This window comes from Pristiophorus japonicus, chromosome 15 (genome assembly GCF_044704955.1).
Source record: "Pristiophorus japonicus isolate sPriJap1 chromosome 15, sPriJap1.hap1, whole genome shotgun sequence".
Classification (NCBI taxonomy): domain Eukaryota; kingdom Metazoa; phylum Chordata; class Chondrichthyes; family Pristiophoridae; genus Pristiophorus; species Pristiophorus japonicus.
The window spans coordinates 67907507-67926592 of NC_091991.1; the positions used below are offsets into that span (position 1 = coordinate 67907507).

The 19086-nt window shown below is 43.2% G+C and overlaps 1 protein-coding gene across 2 annotated transcripts in view; it reads right to left on the reverse strand.

The window, feature by feature from the left end:
* The window catches only part of scube1 (signal peptide, CUB domain, EGF-like 1), a 413776-nt gene that overhangs the window by 24432 nt on the left and 370258 nt on the right, over nt 1-19086 (reverse strand). For both annotated transcript variants that reach the window (XM_070901675.1, XM_070901674.1), the window contains 3 exons: nt 11341-11544; nt 10009-10170; nt 4713-4880 (listed from right to left, as the gene is read on the reverse strand). In XM_070901675.1, coding sequence (XP_070757776.1) covers nt 4713-4880; nt 10009-10170; nt 11341-11544 — 534 coding nt within the window. The remainder of the gene's footprint in view (nt 1-4712; nt 4881-10008; nt 10171-11340; nt 11545-19086) is intronic.

Genomic DNA, 19086 nt, shown 5'->3' on the forward strand with positions numbered 1-19086 from the left:
CCTCCTCCCTCCCGGTCCTGGTACCCGCTCCTATCTCTGGCCGAATGGCCTCCTCCCTCCCGGTCCTGGTACCCGCACCTATCCCTGGCCAAATGGCCTCCCGGTCCCGGTCCCTGCACCTATCCCTGGCCGAATGGCCTTCTCCCCTCCCAGTACCTGTTCCTAACCCTGGCTGAATGGCCTCCCGGTCCTCGCACTTATCCCTGGCTAAATGGCCTTCCAGTCCCCACACCTATCCCAGGCCAAACGGCCTCCTCACTCCCAGTCCCCGCTCCTAACTATGCCCGAAAGGCTTCCCCTGCCCCCCCACTCTTAACTCTCCTGCTGCTACTGTCCGGGCATCTGCTGCACTGATTTACTTACCAGTGCCGATTTTCTTAACTCACCAGAAGGTTTTTCTACAGAGGCAACATATGCCGGCCTCAGAAAAATTGGAGTAAATCGGAGTTGGCCAAACTTGCCTAACTGGCCAGAATTGGCGCAGGTGTCAGGTTATGTCCCCTATGACTCAAAAAAAAACTAACCTAAAAAAATCATAACTAACTGAGTTATGCTGGCATACATTGATTGGGGAAACTTGTATTTTTTAAACTTAGATCAAAAAAAGTGACGCATGCCAAAAAAACGGCGCAAATCACTGGGAAAAATTGAGCCCATTATTGTCAACATAAACTCTCTAATCACCCTGGAAGATTAGTGACATTTATAGAAGCTAAGCCTCAGTTCCTTCGGTATCAATATACATGTGTTTATTTTTAAACTGCAGCAGAATAAATTTGTGCATTTACTGTCAGCGATTCCTAACACTGCAAGAAATACAGAAACAAAGATTCCTAACACCATGCAAGACCTTCTCCGCAATCCCACCCAAAACCTAGGGAACGGTAGCATAGTGGTAATGTTACTGGACTAGTAATCCTGAGGCTGGGATGGATAATCCGGAGTTCAAATCTCACCACGGCAGCTGGGGAATTTTAATTCAATAAATTAAATAATTCTAGAATAAATAAAAGCTAGTGTCAGCAATAGTAACCCTGAAACTATCGGATTATCAGAAAAATCCACTTGGTTCACTAATGTCCTTTAGGGAAGGATATCTGCCACCCTTACCCTACACGTAACTCCAGATCAACAGCACTGCACTTGACTCTGAAATGGCAGCTCACTTTGGGCAATAAATGCTGGCTTTGCCACATCCCATGAATGACTAAAAAAAACATGACAGGATTCAGATGGTGAGCCCACCCCAGGTGCGTGGAACTGTTGAGCCTGAAGCTAGGAAACGCAACTTTGAGCTGAGAGGAGCCCATGGAGTGAATTATATAAGGGAAGGGAGCTAATCAGAGGTGAGTATTGGAAATTGGTTTGAGATCTAGTATGTGCATTGAGTTAGACACTGGCCTTTTACCTCTGGGGCTGTGTTCAAATCCAGTCCGGACTGATGAGTTGTAGGTCTCATCGATCCATTGGCAGTCAAGGTCCTCGTCAAATGAGTTTGGGCAGTCTTAGTCCAGAATGGGCATGGCTCCGCAGCACAAAATTATCCCTAATTTGAATCTAATTGGCGATGGCCAAAGGATGGTTGGTATGGGAAATGGAAAAAATGCCACATTGGTGCAGTAGATGGTGCTGTTCTGAGGCTGGGGTTAAAGCACATTGTCAGAGCAGAGTGGAGGGAGCTTTGCTCTGCATCTGGCTATTTCATTCCCATCCTTGCCTTGATTAGCACAAGTTAAAAATTAAAAAATAGGAAGTTTAAGCATGACATTCTGAGGGGGGATGGTGAACAGCCAGAAGTCATGATCCATAATGGTACCAACGATGTAGGTAGAAAGAGGGATGAGGTCTTGCAGGCAGATTTTAAGGAGCAGTGGTAATATGATTTATGGTAATTGAGTAAATTAAATTGTGGTTTATTAGTTAGTGATATTCCCAGACTTCAATTCTGTGTTTTGTGCATATTGGTGAGGAAACTGTAATCCGTGTCCTTGTTAACTAGTAAAGGGGAATTTTAACTCTTAATTTTTTATATCCCAGGATACAGAGGGAATGTTAAGGACTGCATGTATTGTAGTGGCAGTTGGGGGTATATGTATATTGTAGTGTTGGGAGGGTAATGGGTTCGGGGTGGGGGGGAGGGAGGGGGAATGGGATGGAGGAGTATTGATGGGAAGGTGCATTGCTTTCGAAAAATCAGAAAAGGAATTGTAGGATGTCAAAGCATTGGGAGGGGCAATCATAGTGTCTGAGGGCACTGGGAAGAAGCCATCAGGCTTTACTAGGAGTGGAAGAGTGGCATTGGGGTATGGCAGCACTGTAGGATTTCCTGGAGTTTGGAACAGGGGTCAAGAGTGTGGGAGCAATGAGAAGGTAAAGTGGGATAGGATGGTGCTGGGAGGGTACATATAGGGTGTGTCAGCAATGGGATGAGATGGCATGTTGATGTATGGAGTGAGAAAATAGCGATGTGGGTTTGCTCAGGTGTGGGAGGAAAGGCATATTGGGAGAGTATGGGAACATTAAGAGCTGGTAGAAAGGATTATGCAAGAAGGGAAAAGGCAAGGGTACTCCGAGTGGAGTGGCCACTCAGTATGTTTCTTGAAAGGGATTCTCAAGCAATAACTTGGGCTGCCTGTATTATTTACAGTACAGCTGAGTATTTTTTTAAGCAACCTCCACCCTCAACATTGCCATTTCAATGAGTGGAAAACTGTGATTGGGTGCACCAATCTTCACAATAGATATTTAGATTAGCACTCGCATTGCACAAAGCTCAGTGCCATGAACACTACATCATAATCTCTGCCTCAGTGTTCAAGTGAAACATTTGTATTCAGAGAGGACGAGGTCATTCTGCAGTTTATGATGCAAGCGTGAGGTTACTGTGTGATAGATGGAGGGTGACGATTGGAGAGTTTGGGTCAAGTGTTGAGGGTTACAAAAACAGGGGAGGAAGCAGGAAAGGGGATTCTTGGGGTTTAGGAGTATAGGATGAGTTTCAGGACATGCGGAAATTTGACAGGGTTTATAGTTGTGGGAGTTGCGTAAAAGGTGCAATTGGTAATTGGAGCACTGGGCATGAATTACATTATATGTGAGTAGTAAGAAAGGCATCCTAGAGTCTGGAAGCAGTGGATGGGAGGGTAGTACCAGAATTTGGAGAAGTCGGGGTAGGATATAAGATGGAGGAGGGGGTTGTGGAATGTGATATTAATGAGATGATGGGGTACAGAAGTATTGAGAATGTGCAGTGCTGCACAAGTACCGCCCCCCCCTCTTGCACTCCAGGATGGAAGTGGAGCGCTTTAGAAAACGGCAATTTAAAAAAAAAGCTTTGTTCTGATTTCCTTGATCATTGGATTCTTTCGCCTGGTGGAAAAAGGGTTCCAAGGCGTTTTGAAAACATTAGCCTGGCTAATGTTAAAAGCTAATGCCCACGCTCCCGAATTTCTCCCCCTTTATGTTTATCCGAAGCTTTCAAAATGTTATTCAATTTTTAATTTGGAACAAAAGAAAAGGTACTGAAATTAGGATGAGGAAGACATTGGGCTGAATTTTCCGTGGTGGTAGTCACTGGCCACACCGGACCTGCCAAATTTTGGCCATTCTGTCCCTAAATGTGTCATGTGCATCCCTCTCTCACTGTCTTTGACTTATGCTGTTTCACCTAAAAAGCAAAATGTTACTATATGTGAAACTTTACCTGATCACTTCTTTCTGTAGCTTGTTTACAAAGAATTTTGAAAAAGTTGAAGGAATTCAAAAATCCTTTTCTACATGAAGAGATATACTCTTCCACTTGTTCATCAGTTTGCCACTTCCCTGACAGATTCCTACTGATGCATGATGGTAAATTCTGTCCATGCACAAAACACACCATCTATCTGAAGCCAACAGAGATAGCTTTGGGTCAAAATGTAATCATCTTATTTTGAAATGTTTAATAACTTTGTTTTTATACTGTGTTTTTTTAATCCATATTCATCAGGCTGAAAAAAATTGCAGAGAGAAACATTTTCGTAATGTGTTTTGAGTGTTCAGTCTCTTTAATTTATAGATTCTTCTGACCAGTCATTCAAGATTGGTTGTTTACATATCCTTTGTCGTTTTTCACTGATAGTTTACTAGTCATTTTCCAGCCATTGTGCTCACTCTTGATTTCGAAATTCCCTTTATCCCCAGTCCTATTTACTGCAATTTTACATTCACCTAATCAACAAAGTAAGACACCTGAAGAGACTCCCAAAGCAAGCGCTCTACTCGGAACTCCTTCACAGCAAACGAGCCAAAGGTGGACAGCAGAAATGCTACAAGTACACCCTCAAAGCCTCCCTGATAAAGTGCAACATCCCCACTAACACCTGGGAGTCCCTGGCCAAAGACCGCCCTAAGTGGAAGAAGTGCATCCAAGAGGGCGCTGAGCATCTCGAGTCTCAACACCGAGAGCATGTAGAAATCAAGCGCAGGCAGCAGAAAGAACATGTGGCAAACCAGTCCCACCCACCCCTTCCCTCAACGATTATCTGTCCCACTTGTGACAGAGTCTGTGGCTCTCGTATTGGACTGTTCAGCCACCAAAGAACTCACTTCAGGAGTGGAAACAAGTCTTCCTCGATTCCAAGGGACTGCCTATGATGATGATGATGATTACATGACAGCAGTGTGCACAATCATACTGTTTTTATATTATGGATAATAATGGCTGGATTTACCTTTTGTTTCACAATCTTGAAATGAGACTGCTGCTTCGTATTTCGTCATCAATCCACCACCACAGTAAAAGCATTGCGTTCGGCCTGGTTCTGGTTGGAATGTGCCGAATGGACATGATCTACAGGGCCTGAATCCATCGGAGGAGAAATGCCCAGAAGAGCACTGGCCTGAAAGAAGGTATGGAAAATTTGCTAAACTTTTTTTGTAGTTGCAAATTTCAAAGGAACACACAAGTAAATGGGCTATGATATTCTGTGAAAAGTTACAATGCTGCAAAGGAACTATGTAATGCAATAGATTAAACATTTCCTGCTACAAAGAAGGGTTGGGCAATGTTAGTTAAAGATCATAATTAAATTGTGTTTGGATAGAACAATAACTACATTCTGAAGAATCCACCACACAAAATTGCCTTTAACTTCACATGTAACCCCTCTCAGTGAGAGAGGTTGTAAAGAAAAGCCCTATATTGTATCCAATTCTTTCTATACCTGGCTTTCAACCTTCTGATACCAAAAGAGACTTTGCTTGCATTTTAAAACCAGAAATTTGAGTGATTGGTATAAGAAGAGTTGCGTACTTGCTGGGTCCAAATATGTTCATCATTCACCTCGATTAGCAAAAATGTTAAATATTAATAGATAACCAGTTACATCCTCCTTATTTTACTAGCCTTGGGCTTGCCATGATGTCAGACACATATTGACACTAACTGTAAATGTAACTTAGATGTGAACTTGTCCAAAAAGTAACTTAGAGAACAGCGTGGTAATGCTCAACACAAATGCTGCCAAAGTGAAGCAAGGTTCAGGAGCTGCTCCACTGAAAAATCCGAGAACGTTTTAAACTTCATTTTCAATCCTTTTACTGGTATTGGAGAGCTGGTGGGGTCGTTGACTCTCGCCAAGATTAAACCTGCACCAGGATTATGCTGCTGGGTGGAGCTCTGTGAATGTTTTCAGGAACAAATCCATAGAACTCTCCTTTTTCCTGGCTACAGATTGGTGCAAACTATAATTTGAGCCTGCTGGTCCTGTAATTACTTTAATCAATTGCAGGTCTAAAAATGCTACCTGTAGGAGCATGCCCTTAGATACACTGGACAAACTTTTGGCACTTCAAGTGATTTGAATTATGCATGGTGCTCAAAATTTTGATTTAGGATTTAATGCATCCAGGGCAGAAAGTGCTCAGATCCCACATAACTCAATCATTGCCGGTCAGTGACAAATCTACAAGATACTTCGTCTGAGTGCTGAACCACAGCATTTCCTCATTAAACTAACAATGGGGGAAGATGTCTGTTTACAAATAAAGGGTTTAGCATTTTGTTACACAAATTACATCAAAGAAATCTTACCCCAATATAGAAACATAGAAGCATAGAAAATAGGTGCAGGAGCAGGCCATTCAGCCCTTCTAGCCTGCACCGCCATTCAATGAGTTCATGGCTGAACATGAAACTTCAGTACCCCCTTCCTGCTTTCTCGCCATAACCCTTGATCCCCCGAGTAGTAAGGACTTCATCTAACTCCCTTTTGAATATATTTAGTGAATTGGCCTCAACTACTTTCTGTGGTAGAGAATTCCACAGGTTCACCACTCTCTGGGTGAAGAAATTTCTCCTCATCTCGGTCCTAAATGGCTTACCCCTTATCCTCAGACTGTGACCCCTGGTTCTGGACTTCCCCAACATTGGGAACATTCTTCCTGCATCTAACCTGTCTAAACCCGTCAGAATTTTAAACATTTCTATGAGGTCCCCTCTCATTCTTCTGAACTCCAGTGAATACAAGCCCAGTTGATCCAGTCTTTCTTGATAGGTCAGTCCCGCCATCCCGGGAATCAGTCTGGTGAATCTTCGCTGCACTCCCTCAATAGCAAGAATGTCCTTCCTCAAGTTAGGAGACCAAAACTGTACACAATACTCCAGGTGTGGCCTCACCAAGGCCCTGTACAACTGTAGCAACACCTCCCTGCCCCTGTATTCAAATCCCCTCGCTATGAAGGCCAACATGCCATTTGCTTTCTTAACCGCCTGCTGTACCTGCATGCTAACCTTCAATGACTGATGTACCATGACACCCAGGTCTCGTTGCACCTTCCCTTTTCCTAATCTGTCACCATTCAGATAATAGTCTATCTCTCTTTTTTTACCACCAAAGTGGATAACCTCACATTTATCCACATTATACTTCATCTGCCATGCATTTGCCCACTCACCTAACCTATCCAAGTCACTCTGCAGCCTAATAGCATCCTCCTCGCAGCTCACACTGCCACCCAACTTAGTGTCATCCGCAAATTTGGAGATACTGCATTTAATCCCCTCGTCTAAATCATTAATGTACAATGTAAACAGCTGGGGCCCCAGCACAGAACCTTGCGGCACCCCACTAGTCACTGCCTGCCATTCTGAAAAGTACCCGTTTACTCCTACTCTTTGCTTCCTGTCTGACAACCAGTTCTCAATCCACGTCAGCACACTACCCCCAATCCCATGTGCTTGAAATTTGCACATTAATCTCTTGTGTGGGACCTTGTCGAAAGCCTTCTGAAAGTCCAAATATACCACATCAACTGGTTCTCCTTTGTCCACTTTACTGGAAACATCCTCAAAAAATTCCAGAAGATTTGTCAAGCATGATTTCCCTTTCACAAATCCATGCTGACTTGGACCTATCATGTCACCATTTTCCAGATGCACTGCTATGACATCCTTAATAATTGATTCCATCATTTTACCCACTACTCTTAGCAATCTGTCTTTCACTTTTCCCAATCTGAGGGGCCAAGTTTTGGCCTGAGTTGCTCCTGTTTTTTTGGAGCAACTGGTTTAGAATGGAATATCTTAGAAATTTGAATTCTCGGCATTTAGTTTGCTCCAGCTCTAGTCAGTTCGAACAGTTTCACTTTGGAACAGAATTTTTTTTTCAAAAGGGGGCGTGTACGGCCACTTACACCTGTTTTCAAAGTTTAGGCAGTGAAAACTTACTCCAAACTAACTTAGAATGGAGTAAGTGAAGATTTTTGTACGTTCGAAAAAACCTTGTCTCCACTTTAGAAAATCAGGCGTAGGTTACAAATTAGTCGTAGTGAATGCGGGGGGGGGGGTTTAAAGGGAAGTTTACAAACATTAAACACTTCAGTTTTACAAATAAAGAGCCATCATCAATAATAAATGATAAATACATCAAATAAATCAACCAATAAATCAATCAAAAAAAATTAATAAAAAATAAAAAAATTTTTAAAAATCAATAAATAAAACATTTTCTACTTACCGACTGCAGCACCAGGAGTCCTCCAACAGCGTGCTGGGACGACCTCCCCCAGTGTGTCTCTGTCAGTGTCTCTATCTCTCTGTCTGTCTGTGTGTGTGTCTCTCACTCTCTGTCTGTCAGTGTCTGTGTTTCTGACAGCAAAGGGAGGGTGAGAAGGGGGGTGGGAGGGGGAGGGGAGAAGTGGGGTGGGAGGGGGAGGGGGAGAAGGGGGGTGGGGGGAGAGGGGGAGGAAGGAGGAGGGAGGTAGAGGGGGGTGGGGGGGAGGAGGAGGTGGGAGGGGAGGAGGAGTGGGGGGGTGGGGGAGGAGGTGGGGGGGTGGGGGAGGAGGGGTGAGGAGAAGAGGGGAGGAGAAGGGGGGGGAGGAGGAGAGGGGGGGAGAGGGGGTGAAGGGAGAGAGGATGGAGGGAGGGAAGGAGAGAGGATGGAGGGAAGGAGAGAGGAGGGAGGAAAGGAGAGAGGAGGGAGGAGAGGAGGGAGGGAGGGAAGGAGAGAGGAGGGGGAGGGAAGAAGAGAGGGAGGGAAGGAGAGAGGGGGGATGGAGGGAAGGAGAGAGGAGGGAGGGAGGGAAGGAGAGAGGAGGGAGGGAGGGAAGGAAGGAGGGAGGGAGGGAAGGAAGGAGGGAGGGAGGGAAGGGGAGAGGGAGGAAGGAGAGAAGGAGGAAGGAGAGAGGGGGGAAGGAGAGAGGAGGGAGGGAGGGAAGGAGAGAGGAGGGAGGGAGGGAAGGAAGGAGAGAGGAGGGAGGGAGGGAAGGAGAGAGGGGGGTGGGGAAGGCCCAAGACTTCGGGCTGGATTTACAGGTAGGTGACATCGGGTCTTGGGGGGGGGGGGGTCGCGGTGCTCCGGGGGGGGGGGGGGGGGGGAGTGTTGCGGAGGGGGGTGGGAAGCGGAGGTTGGGTCGCCGGGGGGGGGGGGGGCAGAGGGAAGCACAGATTGTTGCGGAGGTCCGGTGGGGGAGGGGGAAGAGTCGCGGATGTCCGGGGGGGGGGGGGAAGAGTCGTGGAGTGCGGGTCGTTAGGGGGGGTGGCGGGGGGAGGGTCGCCGGTTGGGGGGGGGGGGGCGGAGGGAAGCAGAGGTCGAGTCGCGGAGTTCCGGGGGGGGGGGGGGTGGGGGGAAGAGCGGAGGTCGGGTCGGGTCCGGTCGGGTGGGAGGAGCCTTATCGACGCAGCCCCAGTGAGGCCATTCGGCCAGGGCTAGGGGCTGTGTGCTTCGGGCCCCTCCCACAGTTTTGGGCACCTGGAGCTACTGCACATGCGCGCCCACTATAGCGCGCATGTGCAGAGGTCCGGCACTGTTTCCCTCCCTCCTCTCCTTCCCTCCCTCCATCCTCTCTCCCTTCACCCCCTCTCCCCCTCTCGCCTCCCCCCCCCCTTCTCCTCCCCTGGCTCCGCCCCTTACAGCTCGTGCTGCGCCGCACCCAGCTCCAGAGGACCTGCAGGGAGCCGGAGAATAGGTAAGTTTTTTTTAGGCGCACTTTCTGGCGCAGCCCGAAACTTGAGCCCTGAGTGAGTAGAGTCCTCACACATTTATATATTGCACTCAACCTGCTGTGACTCTATCTGTTTATTGTGCTTTCTTTTTACACATACTGGCTACACAGTAGCCAGCCATCCTCAAGTATTGTAGTTCCTTTACAGACAATAAATCATCAAAATTATCTGCACTAAATGTGGAATTAATGTTTGTATTAGTCAAAGTTTGTATTAAAAGGCTGACTTTTATATCTTATTACAAGATTGCTCACCTTAGATATTTTTCTGAATAAAGTGACCTGTGTGAGTGAAGATCTGATGTCACTTTTGTAGCTATTGGGAGATGTGGGGATATAAGGACAGAAGAAGGTGGGGGGAATAGATCTCTTATACAACAGTAAGTATGTTAATGCAATAAAAACTGACTATCAAGTCATCTTTAAAGAAAATAAAATGACAATTCCAACAAAAATTGCATTGAGGTTCTTGACTTCGAACGATTGAGCTGCATGCACAATTATAAGCAAAAGGTAGGAACTCACCTCCGCACTCAGACATGTTCCGAGCCCCAGCTATTCCTTGTCCATCGTTGCTTGGACATGGCTCACAGGACAGCTGCCCTTTCGTATCTTGGTAGGTTCCAGGAGGACACAGGAGACACTGGTTGTGCTCTCCGCTATAGTAGCGGCCTGTTTCACAGCTGACTGGATGAACAAGATAAGCCTTGTGAGTGAGTGGAAAGCCTGCATATTCTATCTTGTGTTGTTTCATGATTCATTGTCTCATAATATACACAGGATATCTTCATACTGTGAACCAAAATAAATCCCAGCCGTCACTGCTGAATAAATCACACCATTTGGTTTTGGGAACCTGCTGTCTGACTGTATTTGGCATGAGACCCACTGCTCATTTAAAAAAATTCAAACTATGGATTAAAATGCCCCAAAGATCCGAACATAGGTGGAATTTGTTTGCAATGCATTTTGGGTTGCAGGTGGTTCCAAGAAACCATTGGTATGATGGATTTGACATTATCACAATTACTCAATGTGTCAGACTTGAAAGAGGATCTAATGTCTAGATTTATTTTACTCTTGTTTCAGGGGAATAATAATCCAAAACTTGCATTGATTTCACACAGTTCATGAACAAGGTTGATACCATTTTACTTTTATGCCCAATAATTGACCAAAAATATACCTTTCATAAATATGATATTCCAGAGAATTAGCAGAATTTCAAAAATATAGAAATATTTTTTAAATCTTCAAATAATTGTCCATAGCAAGACATAGGAGGATTTCAGCTTTCATCAGTTATTAATCTAATCTGGTTAAAGACCAGATTTTGATCATAAGGAACCTTAACATCTAAAGTACTAAGAAAAGTTTAAAACAGTGATTGAATAAAATGAATAAAACAGTTTTCATTAACTAATTAGAGGCTTCATTTTGAAATCTCACAGTTGTAAGGCCTCCTATTATACTGAATTGAACAAAAGTCATAAGTCTTGAAATCCCACAGGGTTCTCCTGATCCACCGCCCCAACAATGGTGGAAGATCAGCGGAACCTCCAGAGAAATAGTATAAAATGGGATTCCACTGAAGTTACAGCAGTAGATCCAGAGAACGCCACAGCATTTCCATGTGATGGCCTTAATTCATATCTGCTGTTTTGAAGTTACTGAACAAACACTACCTAAATAAAATAATTCAACCCTCACCACAAACAAAATCAAACACAAGCCACCATCATAAACTCAATTTGTATGTGTAAACCATTTTAAATAATAGATTTTCAGTGTCCCCCAGTTGAATTGGGAATTGGAATCTCTTTATAATGGTCTGCACAATCTTGGAATAATACTTACTGCACTTCCCATCCTGGAGCACCTGACCTGTGCTGCATGTTTCCTGATTTTCATGCATTTTTGCAGGTTTCTGGGCAACTTCGTATTCTGTCCCAGAGAACTGAATATAGAACTGTTGTTTATTAATCGACTTCCTTAATGTTTTAATTGCCGTCTGAAGCTTTTGTTCCATCCTCTTGCGCACACATTCCATGTTACAAGAGTCTAAGAAGGAAAGCAATGTAGAATCCTTCATTAATGGTTGAATTATCTTAAACTAATATTTATTTTTAAACAGTTTATTTTTCCATCTATCAGAATACCAATTCTGAAATCTTGACCAAAGAGTACACTTTATTTAAGCAAAAAGAATCCTGGCAATTGCTAAACCGTATTTAAGTGAAATTGCAAAATTTCACCTCCCTCTCACACCACACACCCTGTTTAAAAGGGTAGGGTGAGAGACGTTCGATTTTCAGGCCTGTCAGTGCGAGAGGTGCCAGGGATTTTGTGCTCTTCTTCAAAGCTTCCCTCTCCCTCTATAGGAACACCTCTGCTCCAACCAGTGCTTCCACTTTCTGGCTGGACAGAGATTAGGAAATCACTATATAGATGGATGCTTGTGAGAATGACCTAGTAGCCTACCTTGATGCAATATCAAAAGAATAATGGGAGAGATTATGAGAATGTATTTTTTTTTAAACACAGAAGAATGCCTTACTAGGAACAGTCGTGGATATGATTAGGTTAAGTAAAATGGGAGGTGGCTCAAGTAGAGCATAAACATCGGCATAGACCAGTTGGCCAAATGGCCTGTTTCTTTGCTGTAAATTCTATGTGATTCTATGCAAGTCCATAATAGCTTTTACAAGGAAAGTGGATACACATTTGTAAAGGAAACATTTAAACGGGTACAGGGAAAGAGCAGGGAATGGGGCTGAGTGAGTAGTTTTTTCAGAGCTGTCATAGGTGTAATGAGCTGAATGTCAAATTTTTGTAATGTAAAACTCCATGATTGTGGTACTTTGGTACATCAAGTCACTGTGCCACTGCCTGGCTGAAAGGCTCCACCCTATTTTAAAAATAGTTTACTCCAAATGACTTGAACTTTGTATTAAGGGTATTGCATTTGCCCTTCCCCCATTGTTCAGGAGATACCAGGGCCTAGAATTTCTGTTCAACATTGCATTCTTGTTGGTGTCACTGCTGGTGCTAATCTACTCTGAAAATGTAAGCGGCGGATGTTGTGATCACACTGCCCACACAGTTACAGCAGCAAGAGGCTTGAACCATCTTGGTGGTCAGGCCCGATTACAACAACAACTTGCATTTATATAGTGCTAAAATGTAGTAAAACACCCCAAGGCACTTCACAGGAGTGTTATCAAACAAAAATTGACACTGAGACACATAAGGAGATATTAGAGCAGATGACCGAAAGCTTGGTCAAAGAGGTAGGTTTTAAGGAGTGTCTTAAAGGAGAATTGAGAGGTAGATAGGTGGGGAGGTTTAGGGAGTGAATTCCAGAGCTGAGGGCCCAGGTAGCTGAAAGCATGGTCGCCAATGGTGGAGCGATTAAAATTGGGGATGCGCAAGAGGCCAGAATTGGAGGAGCGCAGTTTAGCATGTAGCCATTAAGCTGCAAGCACCAAACACGAGGCAGCTGACTGATCAGGAAGGGCAGGAAATCAGCACTTCTATTCCTCCTGGCACTACAAAAAGGAAAGAAAAATAAATTTCAGCCATTTTTGGAAAGGCCTGCAGCAGTCCCTTTATAAACCGCTGGTTAGGATACGTCATGCCAAGCCACGCCACACCACGCCACACCATCTCAAGGACCAATGAACAGGGTGTCTGTGGCGCCATGCAAATCATGGCATGAGAATATTCTCGGGGGTTGTACAATGGTTGTACACAGGCCTCGGGTAGCCACTGGGTGGGACTTAAAAATAAATAAACATGTATGCCACTACTCTGTTTTTCAGCAAAAGTCATCTGCAAATCGGCCCCCATAAATCTTATTTTCACTATCTTTTGGTATTTGGGCTAAGTTAGGTTGAAATCAGTGTACAGTTCAATTAATGAACAATAGGAACAGTTGATTTTGCCCATCAAACCTGCTCTGCCATCTTTGTTAACGATAGCAGCTTTAATCCCAATTCCCTGCCTTTTCTCCATATCCTTTAATACCCTTACTTCCCAAGTAATTAGTCATCTCTTTTTAACACTTCAATTGACTTTGCCATATTGTGAAGAAGCTTTTCCTAAATTTACTTTTAAATAGCTCAGCTTGAATTTTAACATTATGTCCCCGTGTTCTGGATTCTCCTACTGGAGTGAACAGTCACTCTCTATCTATCCTATCAAATCCCTTCATTATTTTAAACATCCTACAATCAGATAAATCCTTAACCTTCTCATTTCCAGTTTTTCATAATAATTCAGTTCCTTGATCCCAGATATCATTCTAGTGAATTGTCGCTGGCCTTCCTCCAAGGCCAGTATTTGTTCCTAAAGTGGGGTGTCTATAGCGGAGCACAATGGGGTATGGTTTTTCATTTCTCAACTCCCAGCATAGTATGCAGTTTCACCTGCCAGAAATGCATCATGGTGAATCGCCCAGGCGCTGCCCGTGATTTCTGTCCATTAAAATTAATGGATAAAAATCAAGGGCTGAACCCTCGCCATTTTCCAAGAATTTGTTTCTGATAGGTGAGGCTCCACACCAGCACAGTGAAAGCTATGCCCTAACATTCCAAAAATGTGCTCTCTCCCATGCTCTGTATAAGTGAATGCTCTGTGCCAGCAAATGCTCTGTGCCCATGCAGTTACACTTTTTAGCTTTCATATTTTCTTGTGATGAATTCCATTAACCTTTTACATTAAATGTAAGAGAGCTGAGTATATCTGAAATAACAAAGACTTTTGTTTAACTAAGCTGTTATTTCTTAAACAAATTTCTGATATGGATTAACATGGGAAATTCAGTTGATATTATGTACAGTTGGATAAAAATAGATGATCTGGTCATCATCTCATTGCTGTTTGTGAGATCTTGCTGAGCACAAGTTGGTTGACATGTGTAGAGAGAAAAGATTGTGGCATCTCAGGTGTGTGTCCTTCATTAGAATGCCTGTCTTTTCTCTTTCAGCATTTTGAGTTTCTATATTTATATAAATGCCAGGCTTGTCAACAGGGGGAGCTGGAGATCTACTTAGTGAACATTTGTGAGAACTTCCGATAGTCTGACTGCAAAACAGTTCTGAATTATCAATTTAAGCTCGTTTGAACACCCCCGCCCTCCCCTCCGGCCTGGGACGCTAATTACAACATGCCAAACCATTACCCTGCCAAACAAAAATGCAGAGATAGCCTATACAATTGGATGTCGTTTCACAATCAGTTAGGTGACTCAATGGACTGACAGGTGTGTTTTCAGTATGAGCATACCTTTATGCCCAGGCTAAATCAAAACTTCATTTTAAAACTACACATTTTCAGATTCTCTTTCTTTCTCATCACTTCTTCATATTTAAAAAAAAACAAAATCTAACTGAATCTTCTTGTACCAAATCCTTCGCACTTACCCATTAGCTCTATTGTAGTCACAGGGGAGTTTAGACCTGCAATAAAGTGAATCTCAGGGAATAATCAATTAGCAGGTCACTATTCATATTTGCCAGTATGAGGCTTCAGTTGAAACCTGTGATTCTAATGTGTTGATAATGGTAGATATTGACCTTAAATGCGGCAGAAACCCTCATCACATTTAAAAAGTACTTGGATGTGCACATGAAGTGCTGTAACCTACAGGGCTACGGAACAAGAGCTGGAAAGTGGTATTCAGCTGGATAGCTCTTTTTCAGTCGGCACAGACACAATGTCGGCACAATGGGCCGAATGGCCTCCTTCTGTGCCGTAAATTTCTATGACAGAAAATAGATCTGTTAACACATAGATGTTGCAACATGAGGTAACTAGCCTGAATCAAATTTGCAGCTCATCATTATTAAGGATAAACTGATATGTTCTGCAAAAAGTAAAGAACTTGCTTGTGCCAAGAATTTATCTTCTCACTTTTGCTAATTAAACTCAGTCATGCAAAATGGCAAACTATAGTTAAAGCAAAGAAGCAACCTGCCTCTCAAGTATATCAAGGAGATGGACATGTAAGGGACTAGCTTGAGGTGCCCATTTATATTTCACTATGTGATGGTAATCTCAATGTACTAACAGCAATGTGTCCAATGTCAGTCGGGTAAGTGATTGACTAGTAAAATATGAACAGGTAATATATGGTGGGCTCCAGATCAGTCAACATTAGGGGGAGATGGGCTGAGCACCACTGCATTAAGATCTAAAATGTCCAATCCTGTAGGGTCTTTTCTCTCCATTTCTTTCAGTAAACTTGTGAATGAGAAACACTGTGGTGACATGGCCCAGCTTGGTTCCCCCTTGAAGCTTGCCTGCCCCTTAATATTGATATCACTGATTTTTCCCTTCCAATCAGCACAAGCTTTGCACTTGCAGTTTACGTCTTCTGAACTCCTGAAATGCATTTATCCCAAATGCATATAATATTTCAATAGTAAAGTATTAACAGTACACAATAAGAGCAAACTTTAATGGGTAGCTAATTGCACAGCTGTAACCATGTAGATATGAGAAATTGAAGTAAAATGTAAATCAGTTCTTTCTGTACTTTCAGTAGGTCATTAAGATGTTCTAAGGGGCGTCTGTGACTGCAGGCTATTATGAGTGATGGAGCATTGATTTAGTGTTTGCATTTTTAGATTTATTTTTAACGATAAAACACCAGTGACCACCACATGAACATTCAGACATTTGCTTTAAAAATCTACTGGAAAAAGTAGCAAATTAATGCCAGCCATGTTGTAGCCAACAGGTCAGGTAACTATATCTGCGGTAGCGTGAACTTCATGCAATAATTCATTGGAACAGATCCAAGCAAAAAACCATAGAGTATGGTCAGACTTTTTTTTTAAACATCCCCCGTTTTGTTAAAATTTACCATGCAAACCAAGTTTTATTGGGGGTGGGGAAAGAGGAAGGAACAGAAAAGAAAACATGAAAGCTCACTTCTCTCTGCTTTCCCCTTTGGACACCTCTACAAAAAGAAAAATGTAAAAAGGCAAGCTCCAGGTAGGACCTTAAGGACAAGAGTACAAGGTCACCTCCCAACAATGGAGTGCACAGCAGCTGGAAGGAAGAAAAAAACTTTCCTGTCAGCAAAAAAAGGTTTGATCAACGATTTAGTGTGACAGAAATGAATGGGGAGAAAAGCCCATGCAATGAGCAAAATTACTCTCGAGCGGAACTTGCTCCTCAAGACTTGGCCTTTTAGTGGAGAAAGGTATTATTATGATGCCCGCTCCAGGCTGAAATCTTGGAGCGCTATCTCGACATCTCAAGATTTTGACATTTGAAAAGAGTGTTCTTAAAAAAGACGCTGCAGATTGCTTTTAAGCAGCTTATTGAAAAGCTTGAGAATGACTGTTTCCAGCGTACAGTGAACCACCTGGTAATCACACTAATGCATTCTATGTGATGGATTTTCAAGTTACAGAAAGTTAAGAAGGAGCACAACAATTAGTTTCTGGATGTACAGACACCTCACAAATCCATCTTTGCATTCTGGTTTTCTTTTTCTATCCATATTAACTATTCAATGTTGATTGCATCACTCACACATCTTCATGCCCCAGCCACTTATTCTGGTTGTATCACTATTGTTGAAACGCATACATATTGTAAGATATCTGATTGTGTGTCGTGTGATCCTTGAAAATCAGGTTGTGTGAGATTGACCTCTTTTTGTCTTAATTATTTCAATTATATGTGAACAACAAAGCAGTAAGAGTAAATGAAAAGTCATTTGGAATCTTTAAGATTTAAAATACTGATAATATTTGGCAAAGGGCAAGGCTCTGGAAAGTAATTCATTTAGGGAGGAGTGTAGCATCCACATGTTGTGAGGAGGCAGCATGAGGCGAGGATTGGATATAAAATAATAATCTTTTCACCCTATTCCTCCCTCCTTCTGTGAAGGTGCTGACTCTTGTTGGCACAAGTTCTCCAATGAGACTGACAGCCCTCTGGTATCTCACCCAAGTGGCCATTTATTTGTAAGCCTAGACAAGTGTTAGCAGGCTATTCAACCATGGAGTGTCACAGCCAGGCCTGATCCCGTCTTTGTCCAATGTCCTTCCAAGTGCACTTTCCAGCATGGGTCCCTGGATAGCAATAAGAACAGGACCACTGTTTGGCACTTTGCTTGCTTTTTCTCTCTTCAGCCGAAATTGGCAAAAGAGGGGCCTATCTGGACATCCAGGCTGGAGTTGGCGGCTGCACTCTTGAAGATTAATGGGGTGGAAGCTTTTTTTAAGTGATCCCCTGACCAATCTGACCACCTTTCTGGGAGAGGGGCTCCCTTTTTCCCCCGCCCCAAGGGAGCCAGCTTCTATCAGCATTTCCATCAGTTTGGCTGAGGATGGGGCAGGGGCGGGGGGAATGCAAATGTGCTGTTGAAAGCCTGCTCCTGGAGGCTCCTTCCCCCCTCACTCTGTGGCAGCGTACCATAGTCGACGTGTTCCTGATGTACCTGCTGCTATTGTGCCCCTGTGGATTTTCTAGGACCTACATTTGAATTTATTTTTTTGTTGCAGGAATATGCCCAGTTTTAAAAACATTATTGTGAATGTTATAATTAAGATGTGGGTCATTAATGCTCGGAATTTTTGGCAATGCAATGTCAGCATCCAAGCAACCCCTGGTTAAAGATAGCATGATTAGATAAAGATAAAACTCTGCCCCAAATATATGCCTAAACCAGTAGAGCACCTTTATTGGACTCTGACAACATTTTCCATTTCCCATACAGATATTTTATGGCCTCTAAGTGAGAATGCCCATTTGGTTCACTTTTTTACTGTGATCCCATGTCTATTTGGACCTGGATTGAGACCAAAGTCGATGTGTTGGTTTCAAAGGCTTTCACAGAACAGAAGGACAATCAGTTTTGAAATATTACTATTAATTTGTTCCTACTGCATCAATGTCCACATATGACCCTTAAAAACAACATTCTTCTGGCTTATTTTCAGCAACTAGATTGACATATTTGTACCTTTTGAATGCCCTGTGCTTTTTGTGTTTGTTTTTGTGGACAATCACATGTGAAAAATATTAATAAATTGCCTATTGTTTTTCTAAAAAGTAATTTATGTCATGAAGTTACTCTTTCTTAAAAAGGAAGGAAAACCTAGAGTAGTTTTTGCCTTTTGTTTTATTTCATTTGCATTATAATTTGAACAATTTTCTGAGGATCTCTCCCTGTTAAGTCACTCCAGTGATGTCAGTTATGGGGATCGCCCCCCCCCCCACGAGTCTCAAAGCATTTCCATTGAGAACATCAGAGTGTAAAACTTCAAACTGGCCCGAAGGCTGCTCTGGAGCCATCTGACCCCAGAAATAACACTTCAGGCTGGGATTACAAAAAGAGTTTGCCCCTCCCCACCCCAGGATGCAGCAGAGGCACTCTGGCTCACTTGGGCACTTCCCGACAAGGGCTGGGGGAAAGAAACCCTACCTGCATATGATGAATAATGGACAAGTAAAATCCCTCTGGTCCATTCAGTTTGTCCCACACAAATTGCGATACCTTGTGCATCACAATGTATACACACCCTATCCCACCCAAAACCATGTCATCCTGGAAGAGGTGAAAAACCCAATAAAAAACCCAAG